The sequence below is a fragment of the Pelophylax lessonae genome (assembly GCF_965119305.1).
Source record: "Pelophylax lessonae genome assembly, chromosome: 2".
In the NCBI taxonomy this organism is placed as follows: Eukaryota; Metazoa; Chordata; class Amphibia; order Anura; family Ranidae; genus Pelophylax; species Pelophylax lessonae.
Window position 1 is genome coordinate 72,508,252 of NC_138769.1, and position 26,071 is coordinate 72,534,322.

At 41.9% G+C, this 26,071-nt stretch overlaps 1 protein-coding gene across 5 annotated transcripts in view; it reads left to right on the top strand.

Moving 5' to 3' along the window:
• The window catches only part of ROBO1 (roundabout guidance receptor 1), a gene marked incomplete at its 5' end in the record, with an annotated part of 1,547,889 nt that overhangs the window by 1,471,489 nt on the left and 50,329 nt on the right, over nucleotides 1-26,071 (top strand). For all 5 annotated transcript variants that reach the window (XM_082246143.1, XM_082246142.1, XM_082246140.1 and 2 more), the window contains 3 exons: nucleotides 8,025-8,067; nucleotides 19,175-19,329; nucleotides 21,309-21,644. In XM_082246143.1, coding sequence (XP_082102269.1) covers nucleotides 8,025-8,067; nucleotides 19,175-19,329; nucleotides 21,309-21,644 — 534 coding nt within the window. The remainder of the gene's footprint in view (nucleotides 1-8,024; nucleotides 8,068-19,174; nucleotides 19,330-21,308; nucleotides 21,645-26,071) is intronic.

Below are 26,071 nucleotides of genomic sequence, written 5' to 3' on the forward strand. Positions count from 1 at the left end.
TTGTAACTTATGCTAATGGCACCAACAGATAAAACCTACATTATCCTTTAAATGATTTTAATTTTACATTTTCCATCTCCCTTTACATAAATCAATAGGATTTTTTTGTGCTAAGTCTAACAGCACTTACATACAAATATAAAATTGATATGAATTATTATTACAAGTGTCTCACTTTCTGCAAAACTGTCCCCAATTTTAGAATCTGTCAGGTGACCCATGTCCCATGGAATGTAAGGAACAAACAACATCGGCATTGAACAGCCCACAGCTATTATTAATAGTAAAAATAATATTTAGAATATTCATGACTATTTTTGTCACTATAGATAGTTACCTATCTATATTTCTATCTATATTTATTACGACAAGCCTGCCACAAAAATATGTAATCAGAAAGTATTGCCACAAGTAACCTCATTTCAAACATTACCATCAACTTCCTATCCCACTGAGGAAAAAAATGATTACATTGCAGTTTGCAAATGTTTGTACCTGTAAACATGTTTTTTTTTTTCTTATTGAAAACGGGAAGCAAAATGCAATTTCAGTGGAGTATTTAGGAGGAAATATGAAATTTTTCTGCTAAGCCTGCATTTTGTTAGTGTCGGCCTAGCTTCACTGGTGGCAGGCCCTCACATCGCTAGCAATACCTCAGTGACAGATTTAACACTGCCTCTTAAGTTTTAATCCTGTTATTGTAATCACTGCGAGCAGTTATCTCTGCTTTGCAGGCTGCCAGCTTGGAATTCTTCTAAAGGGCCCAATTTGACGTCTTTCAAACCTAGTCCTCCCTAGATGGGGAAGGCATAGCTATAGAATCCATCAGCATTTTCTGTGCAGCTAATCCCTTTTTAACTCTTGCATGTTACGGAATGTCTAAAAATAACGATTTCTTCTTCGAAAAGGCTAATGTTTGCATACGAGGGCCTCATTTATCCAAGAGTCCAAAAGGAAAAATACATTGCTCTTAGCAACCAAAAATTTTACAGCTGCCAATTCTTTTTCCTGTGCAGGTTTGAAAATAAAAACAATGTGATTGGTTGCTAGTGGTAACACATGAGGCCATCATCTGTTAGCTTGCTTTCACAAAGGGGAAGTGTCTGAAAATTGTCTACGGTTCTATATTTCTATAGCAAAATGAATAGCTAAAGCTGGCTAATTACTATGAGCAACATCTAACATTCATTTTTCTTTTTTAAATACTTTTAGTTTTTGTTTCCTAGACCAACCACTGTTTTCGGATGCTTCATTTTCAAATCAGCATTGGAAAGTTGCTCTAAAGGTGGTTGCCATGGACCATTATGGCCATGGCTGCCATTTTTTTATGGTTTTTAAGACATTTTAATAAATGAGGCCTATAACTCTAAATACTTTACTACACCATTCTTAGGGGGATCTAACCAAATAACTGTTCTGTCTTCTTTTTCTTTAACCAACTCCATCATGTGTATATGTGTATGCAACCACCCCACACATTTATTGAAAGTTGCAGCCGGTCCAGCAGTGGTTAAGTGTTTGACTGAGACATTTGAAGAATAATCTCCATACCAAAAATACTTCAATTATTTATCCGTAATTATAGTTTTGCTTTTGCCATCAACTTTTGATGTGGTGAACCAGGAAAGGTGGTGGATGTCGTGTATCCAATCTATTGAGGTTACAATTATACGCCTACGTTTGCTTTTTTCCCCATTAGGGATGGTCCTTCTGGTGTAGAAAACAACACAATATACTATGTTTTTTTGTTTAAAGAGGAAGTAAACCCGCTGAAAAAAAATGTTAAAAAAAAAAAACCTGTAAAGACAAAGGCATAATGAGCTAGTAGGCATCGCCTACTAGCTCATTATGAAGTATTTACCTAAAAACAAAGCCCCCTCAGTGCCGACAGGCATCTGATTGGCCCGAGGCGCGAATCACTCCCGCGAATGCATGCGGGGGCCGCCGTTTACGGCACTGGGCTCTGAAGGAACAGCACGGGTGGCCGTTCCTTCAGAGCGCATGCGCCGATGACGTCATCGGCTGCATGCACTGTAAATATCTCCTAAACGGTGCATGTTTAGGAGATATTTATAGCACCTATAGGTAAGCCTTAATATAGGCTTGCCTATAGGTAAAAGTCTTTAAAGTGGGTTTACAACCACTTTAAGCACAGGGATATATGTATTGCATAGACACAAGATTGAAGGCTAAATACTAAAATAAACAAATTCTATAAAGCAATTTGCGTGGCCAGATTTAGACCCTAGGGGGCCCAGGGCACTTCAGGATTGGTGAACTCATCATACACAGGAATTAAAACACAAGGCAAATCACCAAATCTTCACAGCAACTCTTTGAAATATGCAAAGAATGAGTAAATTATTTGTGTGTGTATATGTATATATATATATATATATATATATATATATATATATATATATATATATATATTTTTTTTTTTTTTTTTTTTTTTTCAGTGAGGTCTCCCAGACATGCCCACAGGCAATCATAGGCTATCTTTGTTAGAGCTTGTTCACACCAGTGGCCATGTGCCAGTTCTGGAGCATTGCACGGTTTACTTTGTTTTATCTTAATTTTTTTGTCAGAACTTTATTAAAATCTCACAAGTGCCATTTTATTATGTTCTATTGGCCGCAGCGTGGTGCGGTGTGGTTGAGTGCGTTGCACGATGCTTTGCTGAAATGTACTGCATGTTGTTCCTTTTTTAACACACACCACCACAGTGTGGTGCGGTGAATAGAACTGATAGGGAACAAGACATATTGCCTTGTCTTGCATTGGGACTGCACTGGGAGAGGCTGACTAGCTTAGTCCCAACACACCCAATGTGAATGGGCCCTTAAAGGTGTAAGCGCTCTATGCATAGTTTGCTTGAGCTGGCAAAACACCTTTAAAACTGATGCATGAGGTTGATTTACTAAAGAAAATAGGCTGTTCACTTTGCCAGAAAATTTGCCCGACAGCTTAGTGAATGTGGTGAAATTTCACTTTGCAAAGAATGCTTCGCAAATCACGTGCAAGGAAAATAAAAAATACAGTTCTTTTTCTTGCACATGATTGGATAATGGAAGTTCTGCGGTATATTCTCCTTCAAAATGCAGCTTCCCTTTGCCAAGAGAATGGCCTATTTGCCTTAAGTAATATAATCCTAATGCACTAATTTAAAGTTAAAACCTTTACAATCACTTTCAGGCAAAATGTTGCTTCCCAAGATAATGGTTAAATCTTAAGGTAGCCCATAGAAAGTGCAAAATTCTTTCCTGCAACCACGGATTGCAGGAAAGAAATTTGCACAATTCTCCCATCACCACAGACAGTGCTTACAGGGCAATCCCTCCTGCCAAGTATTTGTCTGCTCCCAGCGGGGTAAAGGCCCGTACACACGTAGCGATTGTCGGCCATAAATATTCGGCCACCGACCAATCGGCCGATTATCGGCTTGTTAGTATGATGCTTCCGACAACCGACTGGGAATTTTCGGCCGAACAGAATCGGATGTGCAGGCTCTAAAATTTTTGTTGGCCAACACCAGAACGGCCGATTGTTCGTCAGTCAGTACAGAATTCGTCCGACAAACAGCAGATGAGCAAGACTGGGCATGCTCAGAGAAGAAAAAACACACGGAAAGTTAACCATCACATGACATCACTTCTGCAGTCGACTGTTGTTGCCCGACAAAATTTGTGTGCAGTCTTTAGCTCTTTTCAACCGACAGGACAGCACCGGACAAAAGACGGCCGATCGTTCGGCCGACAATCGCTACGTGTGTACGGGGCTTAAGTCATCCCTATCAGGAGAAGACAGTGATTATCTCTAGCTGCTATTGCAGCCACTTGCGATGACAGGATGCGAATCCGGCAGGCTAGTTGTACCAAGTTCATTGATCAATCAACTTGGTACATTCAGCCTGCCCACTAATGGTTTGAATCTCAGCCGGTTCCTGCTGTACCAGCCAAGATTCAAACCATGTATAGCCGGTCTAAGTGCAGCCAAAATCAAAACCAGAAAAATAAGCACAATTGACATACCGGTAGCTTACAGTCAGAAGGATGTGCCCCTTGTGTTGATTCCTCTGCTGTTAGTAGTAACCTCCTCTTTCCTGCCAACCACTGCAGTTTTGTAATTACTCCGATCCAGTCATCTAGCCATAACAATTTGGCCCTTGTCAAAGTTGCTCAAATCTTTATGGTTGCCCATTTTATTTCTGCTTTTTAACATATCAACTTCTGAAACAACATGTTTGCTTGCTGCCTAATACCTCCCACCCACTTTCAGATGTCATTGTAACAAGATAATCAATATTATTCATGGTATCTGTCAATGGTCATAATGTTATAGTTGATCGGTGTATAAATGCTGCCATGCTAAACCTCCCCTCTTGAAATTCTGGTGCCTGGCTATAGAGACTTCAATATTTTATTTGGCACAGACAAGGGGCAAGTATGCCAATTACAGGATCTGACTTAGCTGCATGTTTGTTCCAGGTCAGTGAATCAGAAAATAGTGAAGCCAGGCACAGTCAATCAACCAGTATTTATTGAGGCCCCCCCCCCCCCGGTATTCTCTTGATACAGGTTTCTTTGGATTTTATAAAACATTGGAGGCTATGCAACCCAGACCCTGTTGTTATCAAACCAATATTAAATTGCTGAAAGTCTCTCTTTCCTTTCCTTTGGACATGCAGTACATGTCCAAAGGAAAGGAAAATGGTTAATATGGTTTAAACTTGTGACCTATTGTTAATTACCAAATGTCTTACAGACGCAAACTGTGATTGTGTTAGTGACTACTGAATACTCAAATTCGAAACAACTGTTCATTTGGATGCCAAACATTGCAAAGCAACTTGACTTTGAACACTTCACTATGCACTAATTTCATTATGTGAATAGGGCCATTGGCAAAGTCCATTACTCAGACTTGGAGATGTACAGCTTGGTAGGGTTTTTCTTTAGCTGGGGCCATTTGCTTGTTTCTTGAGCTTGGGCTGATTGGCCTTCCATCTAACGGTGCCTGCATAATTTTAGGTCCACATCTCTTGGCAGCTTTTTTTTAACTGTCTGTAAGGTGGCATGGTGATCAGTGCTGTAAGGGGGATATTCTTCCCACTGACAACCAAAGTAACTCAGAGGAAACTTTAAGACCCTGTACAATCATAATGGATAGAACATAGGCATCATGACGTACATAAAGGCCCAGATGACCTGGAATATACACTTATAACCAGGGCTGCACCGATACCGTACTGTACCGTACTGGTACTCGTGCAAATGCTTCAATACTGGAAACCGATACCTTTAAATTATTGTAAAATCGAATTCGTTACTTGTTATACTTACCTACTCTGTGCAGTTGGTTTTGCACAGAGCAGCCCGGATCCTCCTATTCTCAAGTCCCCCTTGAGCTCTCCTGGCTTCTCCCTCCTGTCAAGGGCCCCCACAGCAAGTAGCTTGATATGGGGGCACCCGAGCCGAGCCGCAGCTCCATGTGTCCATTCAGACACTGAACTGCCGTTCAGTCACACCCCTTCACTCTCCTGATTGGCTAACTGCCTTTGATTGACAGCCGTGGAAGCCAATGGCACCACGGCTGTGTCCCAGCCAATCAGGAGGGAGAGTCATGGGCGGCAGAGGGATTCGTGGCCATCGCTGGACAGAGGTGTGTATTAGAGGTGCTGGGTAAGTTGCTACACATAGAATTCATTAAGATAAAAAAACCTCCTGACTTTACAACTCCTTTCAGGCTTGGTTCTTTCAGCTGTCAGCGGGATTCCCCCGCTGACAGCTAAAATGTAAACTAAAAAATGACAGAAATTATCGGTTGTTAAGGAGTGGGGCCATGATGTCCTTAACAACCAATGACATTTCAGCTTCCCCTCCCTGCCTCCTTCCTTCCTCCTGACAGCTGTCACTTTTGCTTGTTGCCTCCTCCTTTCCCTCCCACCAGCTGTCACCTGTGCCGGGTTCCTCCCCAACCTTCTTCTCCCCTCCCACCAGCTGTCACCTCTCCTGGGTGCCCTCCCCCCTCCTCCTCCCCTCTCTCCAGCTGTCACTTCAGCCGGTTGCCTCCTTCTTTCCCTCCCGCCAGCTGTCACCACTGCCTATTTTCTCCTCCTTTCCCTCCCACCAGCTGTCACCCCCTGCAGGGTGCCTTCCCTGCCTCTTCCTCCCCTCTTGCCAGCTCTTCCAGGTGCCTTCCTTGCTTTTCCTCCCCTCCTGCCAGCTGTTACCTCTGCTGGGTGCCTTCCCTGCCACCTCCTCTCCTCCCGCCAGCTGTCACCTCTGCTGGGTGCTTTCCCTGCCTCCTTCTACCCTACCGCCAGATGCCACTTTTGTCTGTTGCCTCCGTTCCCTCCTGCCAGCTGTCAGCTCTGCTGGGTTCCTTCCCTGCCTCCTCCTCCCCTCCTGCCAGCTGTCACCTCTGCCCTCATGTATTTTTATCTTCCTCCTCCACCTCCCCACCGCTCCTAACCCACACCAGCCTCCATCCCTCCCAACATTTTCCTCAACTCCTAAAGCCTATTACTGTTAGCCACTGCCGCAAATGAATAACTGTCTGACCTTACATTCCTTTAATATATCCACAGCCACCAATAAATAGCCCATCCCTCAAGCCCTATCCTCTACCACCCCAATTTAATACCACAGAAGACCCTTCCGGCCTACCAGCAATCTGCCAATTATCCACCCATCCCCCCCCAGCCATCACAGCCTTTTCCATCCCAACCACCCCAGCCCTCCCATCCCATAACCCCTATCCCACCCTTAACTATTCTGCCCTCACTTACCCCCTACTCTCCCCCTCTTAACCTGCCCTCACCCAATTCCCTAAACCCCCCCCCCACCTTCCAAACCACCCCTCTACCTAATATTCCAAGGCAATAGGTATCAGTTATTGGTATCGGTGTGTACTTTAAAAAAAGTATCGATACTCATAACCGGTGTTACAAAAGTGGTATTGGTGCAACCCTACTTATAACCAATAGACAGTACAGTCATTGTTAATCAGGCTTCCTCCAGAGGTGTTCCTTGAGCTGTGGATGATTGACCTTCCATCTGATGGTGCCTGCATATATTTGGGTCTAATGTCTCTTGGTAGCTTTTTTTTAGCTCTCTGTAAGGGTGGCATGGTGACCAGTACTGTATGGGGGTATTCCCACTGATGATCAATGTAAAATACATTTTTTACCCCTGATGAATATATTTGAGCAGGTTTTTCACGAGACCTGGAAATTATTTCAAGGGTTCCTCCGGCTTGAGAGCGGTTGAGAAGGTTAACAAAGCCTGATATCAAATTTTATGGTAAAAGGCTTATGCAGGCCATACATGGAGCAAATTACTTTCCTGCAACCACAGTGTTGACAGTGTTTATAGGGGAATCCTTCCTGCTGAGCCTTTATATTCTTCCTGTGGGGGAAGCCATCACTGTCAGGAGAAGACAGTTATTATTGATTGTGCCTATACCTGCTACTAGCACTAATCGCGTGTAAAATCCAGGAGGATGGTTGTACTCAAGTTGTTCGATCAACTCGGTACATTCAGTCTGCCCATACATGGTTCAAATCTCGACCGGTTCCTGTCGGCTTTAGGGCCTAGCATAACCGAAAATAGCATTTTTGAACAATTCTGCTTTTGTTTTCAAGAATAAATTCTTGTTTATTTTCCAAGCTGTCCTTGAGCAGAACAAGCGATCTGTTATGCTAGAAATGACACAGTAGAATCTCAGCGATCAATCTCGCATCAAAACAGGTTGTCATGCTCTCTGCATTTCTCTTCCATCTTAAAGATTTATCGCTCCTGTTATCAGCTGCTTGAAGCAGAATAGATTCTGAAAGGAAATAACATAGTGAATATGTTAGGTAAAGTGTAAATTAGCATACGTTGATTGACCAAACAGCACGGCTAATATAGATCACCGCCATCCATCTTGTATCTTTATTTAGTCATGGCTGAATGTTGTCGCTTAGAATTTTTCTTTGTGTTCATTATTTTCAAACGTATGTAATTTTTTTTTTTTTACAGTGGCGTATCAGCGAGGCGGGGAAGCTGTAAGCAGTGCGGGAAGGTGAGAAAATATATATTTCCTGACAAAAACATACATATCTTTTGTCATTCTGTTTTTATAGGGAACAACGTGCTGCAGGCTCTGTGTTTTACTGAGGAGCTTAAATCTTCTTTTATGTGTCCTTTGAAGATTCGACCTGCACAAGTCTACCTCATATTTTATTTATTATTATTTTTCTGGCGTATATTCAGCATAATTAAGTGATGCAAACAGCATGTTGCTGATTTTATCTGTCAGCAAACATGTGTTTATTTACCAAACTAAATATGTGCACATAATTAAGTGAAGACCTGGTTTCCGAAATTTGAATTTAGCAGCCACCAGAGGGAGCTCTTTTATTACAAAAGGAATCACCGAGGTGCATAGTACAGTGGAGCAGCAAGGATTCTTTAGTGAGTAGATCAGGTTAACGATCTAAAACTGGTTTGCTTACTGACCCCAATTTCCATTCACCAGGCTCCAGGTGTAGAAAATGTGTTCCACAAAATGTTTGCTCCTGGAAAGGTCCTTGGATTATAAAAGTGCAGCATAACATCCTATTTATTGTGCATATTAAGGTTACATGGAATCTAAAAGTAATATTAAAGCCTTGTTTTTACCTGCTCTGTATAGTGGTTTTGCACAGAGCAGCCTGGATCCTCCTCTTCTCGGGTCCCTCTTTGGTGCTCCTGGCCCCTCCCTCCTGTTGATTGCCACCACAGTAAGCAGCTTGCTATGGGGGCACTCGAGCCAAGCCGCAGCTCCCTGTGTCCATTCAGACACAGAGCCACGGCCCCTTTCTCTCCTCTTTGGTTGACTGACTGTGAATGACAGAAGCGGGAGTCAATGGTGCCGTGCTGCTGTCTCAGCCAATGAGGAGGGGAGTCCCGGGCAGCTGAGACACTCCTGCAACATTGCTGGATCTAGAGGGATCTCAGGTAAGTATTAGGGATACTGCATAGAATGCATTAAGATAAAAAAAACCTTCTGCCTTTACAATCACTTTAAATATTAGATATACACACACAGCCTTTCCCACCATCCTTGATGTATGTATTTATGTCTTGCCAAATTTATGGCCCAACTTTTTAGGCACCGTGGCTAATACGCCTTTTTTTTAATAAGGCCTTTTCCATACAGTTTCTTAGCAATTTTTTATACAATGTAAGTCACAAGGTCTTTCTTAAACCCTCCCCAATTACCAAGCTTGGGACCAGCATGCAGAATCTGATAATACATGTGCATAGCCAATTTGTATGAATATACTAGAGGAATTTAGGAGCATGTCTTTAAGGTTTGGGAGAAAACCCACACAAGAACAGGGGGAACATGCAAGCTACACGCAGATGGTTTCTTAGCCTCAAATTAAGGACCACAGTGCTGCAAGGCATAGGGGCTAACTCCTAAGTCACTGTGATGCCCTCCACCATCCTTTAGCAATGGCTAGTTCTCTGTCATGTAGATCCTCTGATGTTTCTGAATCTGAGCAAAAATACATCCAGTGTAGGTAGACCTCCTAGGAGCCCACAGAGCTGCTTAAACATCCTGCTCAGGACTTGAACAGCTTTTAATTCTTTGTTAGGGTCCTTTCACACGGGCGGTCCGTATGTCCGTTTTTCATCCCATCCAATTGCGGATGAAAAACGGACATAATGCATGTCAATGGGATTGCGGATGTCAGTGGATGACCATCCGCTGACATCCGATTTGCGTCCTTTCTGATCAGTTCCATTTTTTGGAACGGAAGAGAACCCTATTTTTCTTCCGTTTAAAAAAACGGAACGGACGCAAAAACGGATGTCAGCGGTGTCATCCGCTGACATCCGCAATCCCATTGACATGCATTATCTCCGTTTATCATCCGCAAATGGATGGGATGATAAACAGACATACGGAACGGACACTCCAGAGTGTCATCTGTGTCCGTGTAAAAAAAAAAAAAAATGCCTGAGCGGAGGAAAATACGGTCCGCCCCTTGTGAAAGGACCCTTCCACTATAACTAAAGGGTTAGTGTTTGGTTTGGATAGTGTGGAGAGAAATTAGAACACCTGCCAGGTTTTTATTGCTATCTGTGCCACCATTAAGGAAATTCCCCCTCTCTATTTGTCCTGTTTACCTTTATCACTGATGGTGAAAGTAAAACAAAATCCCAAATCTTGGGTAGTTTTAAGAACCGTAATAAAGGGAAAATGTTCCAATGGGGACCCTAGTTCTGGTGGCCTTGGTGACAACTTAGGAATTCCTCCCACTTCCTGTTATGGCTATTGGACAGGAAGAAATGGAAAATCTCCACAATGGGACACAGATGGCAAAATAACTTACACAGGTTATAACCCTCCTTTAGTCTTTACAAATGTAAAAAAAAAAACAAAAAAAAAAAACTTTTCGCCTTTGGTTCTACTTTAACCACTTAAGCCCCGGAGGATTTGGCTGCTAAAGGACCAGGGTTTTTTTTGCGATTTTTTACTGCGTGACTTTAACGGACAATTGCGCGGTCGTGCGACGCTGTACCTAAACGAATTTGACGTCCTTTTTTTCCCACAAAAAGAGCTTTCTTTTGGTGGTATTTGATCACCTGTGCGATTTTTTGATCACGCGCTATAAACAAAAAAAGAGCGTAAATTTTGCAAAAATAACAATATTTTTCACATTTTTTTATATGAAATTCCCCAAAAAAAAAAGTAAAAATCAAAATTTTTTAACATTTTTCGGCCAATTTGTTTTATGCTACCTATGTTTGGTAAAAAAAATCGCAAAAAGCGTATTTTGATTGGTTTGCGCAAAAGTTATCGCGTTTACTAACAAAGAGAAAGATTTTTGTCATTTTTGGTGTTTTTTTTTTTAACGCATAATGGCGGCGATCTGCGATTTTTTTTTCGGTACTGCGACATTGCGGCGGACAGATCGGACCCTTGACTGACATTTTTGACACTTTTGGGGTTACCAGTGACATTACTGCAGTAATCAGTGCTATACATATGCACTGTTACTGCAAAAATGACACTGGCAGGGAAGGGGTTAACTTTATTGGACAGGGAGGGGTTAAGTGTGTCCTAGGGGCGTGCTTTCTACTGTGTAGGGACATGGCTATTGGTGTAAAAGCAAAGATCAACCGTTCTACATAGTAGAACGGTCAGATCTTCACTTTTACACAGGGAGAACTGACAGGCAGCTTGTTTACACAAGCTGCTCTGTCTTTCTCCCTTCACAGGAGCGATCGTAGTGTGGCCGGCGGACATCGAGTCCGCCGGTCACACACACTGACTTGCCTGTGAACGAGCCGCGGCGGGCGCGCGCCTCGGCGGGCGCGCGCCCGCCCGCTATAGGCTCGCAAGTCAGTGACAGGCGAGTGACGTACCGATACGTCACTCTGCCTGGCCGGGGCTGACCGCCGCAGTATATAGTCGTGCGGCGGTCGGCAACCGGTTAATGATACCTAGGGTCTTTTAATTTTTTTTTTTTTTTTTTTACTGTAGGACTGTATTAAAATGTGGATAGTATCATATTCCAGTCTTACATACATCTCATAACTAGGGATATAGAGGCAGATGTATTTCACATTGACTGCAATGGATCCTTTCTAAGAGCCAGACGAGTATGTACTACAGTTTATACATGATAGTCATCCTGTACTCAGGAGTCAGCACTGCTTTTAAGCCTTATATAAAAGATAAAATAAAAAAGTATGATAAGGATGAGAGCACCCCTAAAACAATCTTTGTCCTTAAAGTTTTAGTCAGCTCTTGATCATTCTCCTTTGCCTATATGAAATGTCAAAAGAAATGTCTTTCATATACCAAAAATGATTAAATAAAAACCTTGCCCCTCTCCCATGAAATCCCCCACCCTACATTTTTACTACAGTGGAATGTCTAACACAAATCACTGGACTGTCTCAACATTCACAAGGGCTCAACCTTACAAACCGCTCTCTGTCAATCCCCCATTGGCTGCCACTCACTCAACAAATTAAATTCAAAATACTAACAACAACTTACAAAGCCATCCACAATTCAGCCCCCACCTACATCACTAGCCTAGTCTCAAAATACCAACTAAATTGTCCTCTTCGTTCCTCCCATGACCTCCTGCTCTCTGGCTCCCTTGTCACCTCCTCCCATACTCGCCTCCAGGACTTCTCCCGAGCCTCTCCCATCCTTTGGAATTCCCTACCCCAATCTATCTGACTATCTGCAGCTATATCCACTTTTAGGTGATCCCTGAAAACGTTCTTCTTCAGAGAAGCCTATCTTGCCTCAACCTAACAAATTTTCTTCATCTGTTTATCCCCCACAGTTATTACCTTTTGTATCACATGCCCCTCCATTCTAGATTGCAAGCTCTAATGAGCCAAACCCTCTGATTCCTCGTGTATTGAATTGCATTGCAACTGTACTGCTTGCCCTAACATAAAGAGCTGTGCAAACTGTTGGCGCTCTATAAATCCTGTATAATAATAATAATAATAATAATAATAATAATAATAATAATAATAATAATAAATGTAAGAACCACCCTTTGTTAATAGTTATGACTTTTCAAAAAACTTATATTTAGCTTAGATACACTTATTGGGAAACAAGTGCCATTGGATATACTTTTCAACTGTCAATTATCTGTCCAAACATAAATGATAATTGCAGAGATTTTTGAAAATCTTGAAAAACCTAATGAGCACTTGCGATGTTTGCACAAGCTCATTAATGCTCACAATGGTGCCCATGTAGTGACTGGTTAGTAAATGTGATTTTTAAATCAGGAGTGTTGCTTGTGAATATTGGAGAGACTTTAGAGATCAAGCAGTCATGAACCCAGCATGGCTTTTTCTTCTGGAGGCAAATTATCAAAGTCTTGCATAGTGGAACAATTGTTTCTTTGAATTTTGGTGCTCTTCTGGATATTGAGCCAGCCTTTCTTCCCTAACCACTTTTTTTATTAACCCCTATTGCTAATAATGCTCAGTTTAGTTGTACTGGTTGTGAAGCCATGGACAGCGTGTGCATCAAGTTTGCACTGAGTCGCCCTGTGTTCTTTAACTCTTTAAAGGATTAAAGTCAGACACAGCCAGCAACTAGAAGTTGGAGAAGTGGGCCAACAATGACATCTCTCCAATACACGTACATTTCCTCATGTTATAGTTCTTTGAAATGTTGCAGATACAGAAAAATAAGGCCTGTGGATATGATAGAAATCTGGTGTACTCCTACCTTCATATTTGGACTGATAACACAGAACCTTTGCTGTTCTAAAATCCCAAGCTGATCTGCTAGCCCTATCTTCAGGACTATAGGAATCCTCCTATCTCCACTCATCTCTGTCCCACTCCACATCCATAAATTATTTTTTTTCTCAGCAAAAAGAAATATAAATGTTTTTTGCTACAAGAACAAGTATAGATTTACCATGAATACTGGAACAAATTATAGAGCACAGGTGTCAAACACAAGATCTGCGGGCCGAATGCGGCCCCCCAGGCCACTTCATGTGGCCCTCGCACCTCTCCTGCAGCTGCAACACCCCCCTTGTCTTTGCCCTCACCTTGTCTCAGTAGTCTGCACCAGAGAGGACAGAACTCCTTTGCCAGATCCAGAATTTCTCTGTGCAGCTGCAGAAGAGGCTAGTCTTTACCCCCCCCCCTTCTCAGTAGTCTGCAGCAGAGAGGAGGGCAGAACTCCTACAGATCCTGCACCTCTCTGTGCAGCCGCAACACCACCTTGTCTCTGCCTTCCCTAGTCTCAGCATTCAGCAGACTCTGGAAGCTGACTCCAGCCCTCCTCCAGACCCTATACTTTCTTCTTCCCAGATCCACCTGCATCTTCTTCCTGGCAGCAGCACAAGGTAAGGGGGTGCATTGTGATGTAAGGAAGGGTGGGTGACTCTTGCCTTCTGATGGTGGGGGGCTCTTGACATCTCATGTAAGGGTGTAAGGGGGCATGGGGTGCTCTGGACATCTAACCTTACTGATATAACCGGCCCTTTGAGGGCAACCGTAATGCTGATGTGGCCCGCAATGAAATTGAGTTTGACACCCCTGTTCTAGAGGGTAAGGGAGGTGTAATGGAAAATAGACTGTGTACCCTGTAGCCCTGATGAAGAATCATACTTTTTTATGACTGACTTTTCTTTTCTGAACTATTTTACTCTAGAAAAAAAAAATCAGGCTCAGGCTTGCTCTAAGACCTCTATGGGGATTATTTACTAAAACTTGAGATTGCAAAATCTGGTGCAGCTCTGCAGAGAAACCAAGTAGCTTCCAGGTTTTATTTTCAAAGCTTAATTGAAAAAGCTGAAGTTAGAAGCTGATTGGCTACAGCTGCCCCAGATTCTAAGTGCACCAGTTTTAGTAAATCTCTCCCTAAGTGACTGATGCTGTAGATATTTTCTATTTTTGGTTGTTTGTTGCCATTTATTGGAAATGCTACCTAATCATGACAAATGTTTACATTGAGAAATTGATTGGCTACAGCTGCACCAGATTCCAAGTGCACCAGTTTTAGTAAATCTCTCTCTAAGTAACTGGTACTGTAGATTTTTGCTATTTTTGCTTGTTTGTTGCCATTTATTGGATATGCTACCTAATCATGACAAATGTTCATAGTGACCACAACACTTGACAGTATATAGAAATGTTAACAGTAGTATACGGCTCATGGTATTCAGAGGACCCTCCCTTTCTATTCTGGACATAAATATACATGAATGAAGTTCAAGATGATTAAAAGGGCAAATCTCTGCTATTTTATGTGTTCTCCTGACCTGGCTGCTGTCAAGCCTTCCTTCATATATCGCACTGAGTTAAACTACATGATTTCTGCCCTTTTTAAAGAGCTAGATTTTATTGAAAAATGCTTCCCTAGAAGTGATTTTGTAAACCAAGCAGACATTTTTTTATTCTGAAAGGATGCAGCTGGAGTTAAATTGCCTAAAGATATTCGCTTAAAGTAAAGCTGTCATCTACAAAAAAAAAAAAAAACAAGGAGTCCAAAGCGGGATTGACTGGGATGTTGGATGCTCAGTAGGCTGGGGGCCAGGTCTTCCTCTTTTCCTTCTACTGGCAGCTGTGGCAACATCCTGGCTTAGTAAAGTGATAGGTGAAGGACAGGCAATGTAAAATCTTCAAATAGGGCAATCCCTTTTCTTCTATTGAGCTTCTGTAGTGTGCATGCAGTAAAACTTCAGGATCCTGCAGCCGCCTGTATAGATGTAGTGGGGTAGCCCGTGTAAAACATCAAATGGCAATTTGAGTTGCTGATAAGGCTTTCAGCAATTGCAAGTGGTAACCTTGAGATGTTGGGGCCAGCATGTTAAGCTGCTATTGGGATTTCAGCCTTCCCTTAATGAGCTTGCTTGTGCTATCTGCCATGCTGGCGTATTCTCATTATCTGTTACACCTGTACAACTAATTGAACTGAAGCATAACTGCCCAGATTGCCTGGACTGTATCTTGTTCAAGCTTTTAATAGGAAATACCTTTTTTTATTGTAATAAGAGTATCAAACAAGTTATTTTAACAGTAAAACACAATATTTACCAGCAAACCAAGGTTAGCCAAGACAATTTAGGTCAAAACTTTTTTTTGTTTATTTATTTATTTATTTTTTTGTTGCTACTACTGCTATTGGCTTCTTTAGACCCCGTTCACACTGGGGCGAGCCGACTTTGCCGGGCGACCTGTGAAGTCGCGGCGCGCAGCTCGCACCGCGACCTCGGATCGGCCGGCACGAACTTAATATAATTGAAGTCAATGCAGGTCGCTCCGGGTCGCCCCAAAGAAGCTCCGGACCCTTTTTCTAAGTCGGAGCGACTTGTGTCGCTCCTATTAGAACGGGTCCACAGCTTCTCTATGGCAGGCGACCTACGGCGACCTGTCAGGCGACCAGGTGGCCTGACAGGTCGCCCCAGTGTGAACCGGCTCTTAGGCCTAGTTCACACAAGTGCAATTTCAGATGCAACTTCACTCACACAGAACCGCATAACAATGGAAATCAGATGGATTTTAATGCCACATGCAACAGTGATGTGACTTTGGTGAAGGTACCCCTGCTACTTTGGAGCAATGCATTACATTTTTGTTCCCCATAGACTCCAATAGAGATACATCAAAATGCATATACATGTGCTTTTTGGTGCGTTCTTGCCTGCAATTTATGTTGGTTGTTAAGGAGCTGGCACCCTCAGGTTTTCTAACAACTAGTGACTCATTCTTGCTCTGACATCAAAAACACAACCAAGGTCGCACTACATAATCACATTAAAAAATTGAATCAAATCGCAGCCACACTAATGTGAACCTAGCATTAAACCTTAACATGCAACATATATCTAAAAGTATTGGGACGCCTGTCTTTACACGCACATGGACCTTAACGGCATCCCAGTCTTAGTCCGTAGGGCTCAGTATTGAGTTGGCCCACCCTTTGCAGCTATAACAGCTTCAACTCTTCTGGGAAGGCTGTCCACAAGGTTAAGGAGTGTGTCTATGGGAATGTTTGATCATTCTATCAGATGCGCCTGGCTCTCAGTCTGCACTGTAATATATCCCAAAGGTGTTCTGTCAGGGTACGGTCAGGACTCTGTGCAGGCCAGTCAAGTTCCTTCACCCCAAACTCACTCATCCATGTCTTTATAGACCTTGCTTTGTGCACTGGTGCACAGTTATGTTGGAACAGGAAGGGGCCATCCCCAAACTCTTCCCACAAACTGTGGGAGCATGAAATTGTCCAAAATTTCTTGTTATGCTGACGCCTTAAGAGTTCCCTTTACTGGAACTAAGGGGCCAAGCCCAACCCCTGAAAAACAACTACACTCAATAATTCCCCCTCCGCCAAATGATTTGGACCAAAGCAAGGTTCATAAGGACAAGGTCCAAAAAACATTCCCATCGACACACTCTTAAACCTTGTGGACAGCCTTCCCAGAAGAGTTGAAGCTACAAAGGATGTTCAATACTGAACCTTACAGACTAAGACTGGGATGCTATTAAAGTTCATGTGCGTGTAAAGGCAGGCGTCCCAACACTTTTGGTAATACAGTACATTGTAGATCAGTAGTGGGACAAATTCTGCAAAAAGCAATAGATATTCCATTTGTTGCATTAGTTCAGGCTTGGTGGGAATTCTCGGACAGATAGCTCATGGAATATAGTAGATTTTGCTGTTTGTGTATTTTAGCAGATTTATGCAGCCCACAAATGCTATCAGACATTGCCTCACTTTTGGCAAAAGCTGGACTTATCACTTTCATAGTCTGGACCAAGAGGAAGGCTCTTTATAAGGGATGGATGCTGTAGCAGCAACTATTGTATGAATGTGATCTAAGAATCTAGTCATATTCTGGGTGACAATTTTTTTGCACATTTTTAAAAATGACTGCTAACGTGATTTGTCACTGTCGACTACCCTTGCATCTTTTCTAAATGCTGGTTTTTATTTATGCGTCTTGTTGTAAATTTCATGTACTTGTTTCAAACATTGGCGGTCAACATTCCTATAAAATTCAGGGAGAAGAATTAGTGTTTGCTGCTGGATTGCCAGTATTTGTTCTTTAAACCTAAGTGCACCAATCAACAAAGGCAAACAAATAAAACTTAAAGCTCATTTAAAGCAATGTAGTAAAAGTCTAACACAGACAGGAATGGTGTCCACTGTACACTCTCCAGTGCTCCTTCATTACTGCTACCAGTAAATATGACCTATAATTGGGTCTCAGGTGAGCTTTGTATACAACCGGTAAAGTGGGAATCGTTTCTGAACTGTGCTAAAGTGTTCATAAAACCAGCTAGTGTCTGTTTAATCTTCAGATAATACTTAAAATTCATTTTTGAGAAGGTCATGTAAGGCTTCTAAAGTCTGCCATAAATACCTCTGTTAATATTCACAGTCGGGTTAAAAAGTAATTGATTGTAAATTTTGTTTTAACCTAGAAAGTATTTTTGCAGACTCTATTGTTCTTTTTTGTTTTGTTTGCTTTTTTACCTGCAAACCTGGATATGGCTCAGGTTGCCATTTGCAACAGTGGGATAACCAGAACCAATATAATTAGACCGTAAGACCTTAAGCTCCATTTAGAGTGCTATCTCAATACAGGGGTGTGTGTGATACTTAGGAGCCATTAGCATTCTTGTCACTGTCTGTAATGTGCCAACAACATAAATGCTAAAGAGAAAACGTACTGGTTCCTAAAGTGTCGACCCCTCACTTGCTGAAACTCCAGAATCTCGCTCATAGTAGAGACAGCAGCAATGAAGCAACTTTTTGCTGGTCCCCCAGCCAAGGAGTAATGCACAGATGAGTGTTCTCTCTGATTTCTAAAGCCTCGTACACACGCAATGAATTTCCACCGACCGGTCATCCGTCTTTTGTCCAGAGTTGTGTTTTGTTGGTTGGAATGTGCCTAGACTGCACACGAATTTTCCCGCACGACAAAATTCTACTTCAGAAGTGATGTCATGTGTTGGTTTGCTTTCTTTGTGTTCTTTCTTCTCTGAGCATGCCCAGTCTTGCTTATAAGATTTTTCCCTGTCGAAATCTGTACTGACTGCACGAAAATCGGACGTGTTTTGATGGAGGACAAAAATTTTATAGCCTACACACCAGAAATTTTTCGGCCGAAAAGTCGGAGTCGGTTGTCGGAAGCATCATACTAACAAGCCGAAAATCGGCAGATTGGTCATCGGAAGAAAATTCCCAGATGAATTTCGATGCGTGTGTACGAGGCTTTATTGATCCTGTCACTAGCAAATTGACAGGAGCGCTAGTTGGCCATAGGCCTTCTACTTCAGATTATACATATAAAAAAATGTAAATGTAGCTCAGACTTCCTACACATATTCTTGAATTGTATGTTTGGTCCATTTTGTACCAATCACTTTGCAGCCAAAGAGAAGAAATGTATGTTTCTGGGCATAACAGTCATATTGGCTGCATTAAATTGGCTTTTGTTCCTTACCTTTTTTCAGTGTTTGTGAATGACATAAAGCATAACATCATGTATCAAGGCCACCAAGGCTTGTACAGGTCAATAGTGTCTTGGGCACAGATTGATGGTCTTTTTTATGCAATTTTTGTCATAAACTAGGAACAGCTTTCTATTTGTGTTTACTTATATCTCTTTATTGACCTTCTACAGACCGGGGCTCCTAAATATTGCAGAACCTGCAACCCAGCCATGGCTTGCTGATACTTGGCCAAACACAGGGAACGGCCACAATGACTGCCCCATTAACTGCTGTACGTCTGGGAATGGGAGCAGCGATAATAATCTGGCCACTTACAGCCGACCAGGTAAGATCAGTCATTACTGTCCCTGTGCAAGGGCAGATTAAATGCCAAGAAAGGTTATGAGGTGCATTGTGTTACAGCATGCACTTTTTGGGGTTTAATGAAAGGCTTATGGAGTTGCAATGCTCCTTCCAAATCTCAACCCTTTTGGTTGTGCATCTCTATATTGTAACTGGAAAATTCTTTCTTTCTAATAGGTATAGTCACTTTGTAAAATGAAAATCCATTCCCATATTTTAGTTTTTCGCAGGTAATGTCCCCATAAGCAGCTCTGCCAGATATTGTAAATGAAAAGCACCAGTTTTATGGAAACTTATAACATTTTAAATATACCACCACAGAAAAATTATATGGAGGAATGTTAATCTGAATCAGACATATTAAAGTGCTTTTTAAATGATATGCTGAGGATTTAATTGCCTCTAATCAGCAAGGAGGAACAGAAATTCAAGGTTAAACATATAGAATTTTTCAAGCTAAAAACTTAGAATGAGTTGCATTTGGATATAATATACTGTAGAAGCTATATCTGGTATATTTGTAGGTCTTACTGGCCTCTTAGAAGCTTTTAAATCAGTTTTTTTGTAATTGGCATGTATAACACATGCCAAGACTATGTACAGTATCTCACAAAAATGAGTACACCCCTCACATTTTTGTGAATATTTTATTATATTTTTTCATGTGACAACACTAAAGAAATTACACTTTGCTACAATGTAAAGTAGTGAGTGTACAGATTGTATAACAGTGTCAATTTACTGTCCCCTCAAAATAACTCAACACACAGCCAATAATGTCTAAACTGCTGGTAAAAAATGAGTACACCCCTAAGTGTAAATGCCCAAATTGGGCCCAAAGTGTCACTATTTTGTGTGGCCACTATTGCGGCGTATGGTCTGAGCACTGACAGGCTGACCCCCCCCCCCCACGTGCACTCAACTTCTTTGGTCTACCATGGCTAGGCCAGTTCTGAGTGGAACCTATCCTGTTAAACCACTGTATGGTCTTGGCCACTGTGCTGCAGCTCAGTTTCAGGGTCTTGACAATCTTCTTATAGCCTAGACCATCTTTATGTAGAGCAATAATTATTTTTTTCAGATCCTCAGAGAGTTCCATGAGGTGCTATGTTGAACTTCCAGTGACCAGTATGAGAGAGTGAGAGCGATAACACCAAATTTAACATACCTGCTCCCCATTCACACTTGAGACCTTGTAACACTAAGGAGTCACATGACACCGGGGAGGGAAAATGGCTAATTGGGCCCAATTTGGACATTTTCAATTAGGGGTATACTCACTTTTGTTGCCAGCGGTTTAGACATTAATGGCTGTGTGTTGAGTTATTTTGAGGGGACAGCAAATTTACACTGTTATACAAGCTGTACACTCACTACTTTACATTGTAGCAAAGTGTAATTTCCTCAGTGTTGTCACATGAAAAGATAGAATAAAATATTTACAAAAATGTTAGGGGTGTACTCACTTTTGTGAGATACTGTATATATTGTCTTTTTTTTTAAATATCTGAATATTCCTGCCTACCAAAACTTCATATATACCTCACAGTGTATACATATTAGGTATATGATCTGTTTAAATATGATTCTGTTAAAAATCCAGGATTTGTGTTCAGCCCACCCTGTAGTTATAGACAGATAGACAAATCCCAGAGAACACAGGGTGGGGAGATATCTGCCCATCCTTGCACAAGTTGCACAAGCACTGTACCTCTCACTGTGCCTTGACCCAGTTACAACGGTCCTTTTTTTTCTTGATTGTTCTCATTTATCTGTTTGATAGCATTTAAGTGCGACTATCAGGGGTTCTCATTATTGCCCCTGCAAAGAACAACATAAGTTGCCCAGCCCTCCCAATTATCCCAATTATTTTACTGCATTGCCACTAAAGATGACAATATCACTCATAGTTGTATGTGAAAGCTCACCACTCTTGTTTTTTTTTTTTTGTGATTGGTTTAGCTGATTGCATAGCAAACTACAACAACCAACTGGATAACAAGCAGACCAACTTGATGGTGCCTGATTCTGCTGTCTATGGTGATGTGGACTTAAGCAACAAAATAAATGAGATGAAAACCTTTAACAGTCCAAATCTGAAGGACGGCCGTTTTGTCCCCTCAGCAGGGCAGCCCACTCCCTATGCCACCACTCAGCTTATTCAGTCAAACATAAGCAACAACATCAACTCTTCAAGTGGAGATATGGATGAGAAACACTGGAAACCATCAGCTCAACACAAGCCTGATATTGCCCCGATGCAGTACAACATCATGGAGCAAAATAAAATCAACAAAGGTAGGATAAAGCTTTCATTTTGCATGTAGGGGATGGGGGCCTTGTTAATATAAAAAAAAGGTTTTAATAAGGACTGTTTGTGCTGTTTACAACCACCAGCCAGCTTCAAACTGTCATCCTCTGACTTACTTTTCTACGTAGGCTTCAATCTTATTGGTTACTGTAGTACAAAACCATTGGGATTTGATATATCAAATGAGTCATCTTTTTTGCCTGTTACTAGCCAAGCCTACATTAAGACACTACATTTAAAATATCAAATTCTGAACTTGATTGGTAGTTTATTTGGGATAAATGTGTTATTTTAAAAACTTTGAAGGGACAATCAACCCAGAAGTAATATGTCAGCTATAGGTGGGCTGAGTAACTTGAATGCTTCCATATAGCACCTGTTTTTGTCTTTCTCACACTGATGTTCTGAATATTCCTATCCCTAAGGGCACGTGTCAAACAGAAGGTCCGCGGGCCGAATCCAGCTTTCCAGGCCATTTCACCTTACACTTAGGGCATTTTTTCACCCCCAAACTCAGCACTCTGTGCATAGGACACCTTTGAAACTGCACTCTGTACATGCATCCCTGAACACCTGCATTCAGCCCATATCACTTTCCTGAACCCTGCACTCAGTATGTAGTGCACCCCTGAACTCTGCACTCAGCACATAGTGCACCCCTGAACTCTGTTTATAGCACATCCATGAATTCTACACAAAACATACTCCTGGTATTTAATTGCCCCTTTAAGATCCTCTCATTGTGCAATCTAGTCACATCCATAATTTAATGCAGGGTGATGACAGGGGGTGTGGCTGAGTTCCTGCACCTATACTTTAGGAAAAAAAAAGTCCTGGATACATGTATATAGTCTTATAGATCCAATAGACCCTTTGTGGGCAACACTATGAAATTAAGTTTGACACCCTACCTTAGGGTATGCCCACTCCTTCTATTCATGTCCTTATATAGTATAAAAAAGAATTTCACAGAACTATGCTACCTATTAAATTTTGTTGTAGGTAACTAGGGAATTCATAGGAACTCAAAGTTAGTATCTTACCACCAGAGTCTCCAAACAAATATTGGGTTTATATGAGAGACATGTGTATTTTACCTAAATCTTGGTGTCCTTTTTTAACAGATCTGTACAGTAATCTAGCATGAAACAACTCCTGCATTTTGCTTTAGTATAGCAGTTTCCTACAAGGAGGACCGGTCACTACTGTTCTCTGTACTTGCTCAGGATATGTGGTCTGTAGTTTTCTATAGGTCACCTGTAGTAGGAGGACCTACTGGGTCACTACTGTTCTCTGTACTTGCTCAGGATATGTGGTCTGTAGTTTTCTATAGGTCACCTGTAGTAGGAGGACCTACTGGGTCACTACTGTTCTCTGTACTTGCTCAGGATATGTGGTCTGTAGTTTTCTATAGGTCACCTGTAGTAGGAGGACCTACTGGGTCCCACCCTCAGCTTTGTCCTCAGACAGGTTATTTGCAGGACAGGGATTATATCACTGCTTCATTTACAAGGTTGTAAAGACATACGGTGAACACAAATTGGGTTTATATCTATAAGGGCTATTGAAGAAAACATTTAAATTAATTTGTTTGCACCCAGAGTTCAGCTTTAGCTCACCGCAGACTACCAAAATCTACAATCGTTTTGGGTGGGCTCACCCTTTAATAATTGAAGCACAAATGAAAATGGAAATGGAGCCATAGGACAATGTCGTTTGTTTAAAATGTTTTTTTTTTTTTTTACATACTATATTTTTTAAGTTTTATGTTCCATATCCTCTGAATGGTAACATATTCCTGGACTTTGTTAGCATTATCAGTCTCATGCAGACTTTTTTATGTGTGTGCATGTTAGGAAGTCTTGTTCATATTAGTGAAACTATATATTCCCCAGTGTTTGGCTGGAGAGCTCCATGCTTGCCACTTCTTGTTATTACTTTTATTAGAAGTTGAAGTCTTCTGGGATTTCAGGCTTAGATCTTTTTAATAACCAGGCGCAGCTTTTTTTCAGTCTCCTACGAGTCACGCCAAACCGCCGAGCTACTATACATGTAAATGCAGCAGATCGAGATTAACAGTGTCAAAAAGTTAATTAGCACTCTCCTAACCTTTGCAACTGAATTTAACGCTGCAAATAATAAGCCACAGATGAAATAAAATCAAATAAAAGAAAATTAATATGGTGAGATCCCATCTAAGTGTTATAGTGGGTGAGGGATTGGGAGATGAAACACAAGATATTTCATTCATGAGGAGGATACTGTACAATTGCTGCATGGTGAACCTCTGATTAAACACAGATGGCAATCTCAATCTTTGTGTCTGTTGTGAGCCCATTTATTGCCTTGGGTGTTGAGATTAATTAATTGGATAAATTGGATACAAGGGTCATATTTTATCATGCATAAAATCTGTATGTACAGTATATATATATATATATATATATTCACACATTGAAAGCGGACAGGAGTTTAGATAAGGACACAGAGTCTTGTACTTTTCAGCAGTATGAATGTGAGATGGTAGAAGAAGGATGTTATCACCAAGCTGTGCCTAAAACGTCATTATAGCTACAGTCAGTGGTGTATTTTGGTTTTGTGCTGCCCTAGGCAAGACTAAAATTGGGCGCCGCCCCCTTATGTAAATTTGCCACACTCCTTTTTTAACAGAAGTGACTCCCTCCAAAATTGAAGGACTACAAGTCCCAGCATGAACCCCCTAAGATCTCACGAGAGGGGGGGTGAGAGGTGGGTGAGGGAGAGAGAGGGGGGGGTGAGAGGGGGTGGGAGAGTGAGAGGGGGTGGGTGAGGGAAGGAGAGAAAGAGAGATAGAGGGGGGATGAGAGAGACAGAGGGGGGGAATCAATGGGAGAGAGAGAGGGGGGATGAGAGAGAGAGGGGGGGAATCAAAGAGAGAGAGAGAGAGGGGGATGAGAGAGAGAGAGTAGGGGGGATGAGAGAGTGGGGGGGATGAGAGAGGGGGGGATGATAGAGAGAGAGAGAGAGGGAAGTGAGAGAGAGGGAGAGAGAGAGGAGGGGTGAGAAAGAGAGAGAGAGAAGGGGGTGAGTGAGAGAGAGAGAGGGGGTGAGAGAGGCGGTTCTAGCAACCAGTGGCCAATAGAGTCCAGGTGGAGGGGGGTAGCTTTTTTGCTGCCCCCCTGCAAAGTGCCGCCCTAGGCCTGGGCCTTGTTGGCCGAGGCCAAAATACAGCACTGGCTACAGTGTAAGCCTCCGAACCTCTTGCACACGTTTCTGTGCTTGGGGGGCATCTGATCACCTGACTCTGATTCATAGTGGTCATTTCTGCTGAGGAGTAGATTGGTTTGCCTAAACAGGGATTTAACACCCACTTGGATGATCTTATTAACCAGATGTTTGTTTTAGATAAATGATCTATGGAGGAAACCAGTCAAGCACAGAAACTGAAAGAAGCTTGGCCAGTAGGAGTGCAATAAAGTATATGTGAACCCTCACCTTATAAAACAACCCATTCAGTTTAAAATAGACAAAACATTTCTGTATACATATATATATATATAAAAAAAAAAACATTACAAATACTTTTTTTCCTTTTTTAATGATCACATACCCTCTGTCCTCAGCTTCATAAGGAGCTCAGAGAGCTAGGGGAGGAGAAACAGCGACAAACTGGTCTTCCCAGTTAATCGCTGTGCAGGGGGGTGGGGGGTCATCACATGTCTATTCATTGGAGGAGAGCAGTCTGAGTTCCCAGCACAATCGGAAAACTGACCATGCTGTGTTTTCATGCCTAGCGCGGTAAATTTTTAATAGGAAAGCAGAGGGACTGGCATCAACAGCAGGTACTTTATACAAAGGAAGCAATAAAAAGAGAACAGGATACTTTTTCATACAAGTACATGATACAGCAGGTGCATATCAGGAATATAAAATGTTGGGGTAACATATTCTCTAGATCCTAATAAGGTTCTGGTATAGCCCAAATAAATGCTGTAACATCATAAAGATGTAGCTCATGAAAAGTGACATGCCCTGTATATTAGACCAACTGTTATTGGTCCATTTACTCACAGACCGGCAAATTCACTACGATTGCAATTAAGTAAACATACAATTCTCACTATAAAATATTTAAGCTTTGGTAATATCTTGTTGGTCTACTTTTACACAGGCTGTTCCCCCTTTCAGCCCATCATGATTGGTGCTGCTAGACTCATCCATCTTATCAACATCTCTGTGTCCACCGCCCCTCGCTGCCACTCACTCCACTGGCTTCCACTAGCCCAACATATAAATTTCAAACATACTAATGAAAACATGCAAAGCCATTTACAACTTTGCCCCCCAGCTACATCACTGACTTCATCTCAAAGTATCACCTAAGCCACAGGTGTCAAACACAAGGCCCGCGGGCCGAATGCGGCCCCCCAGGCCA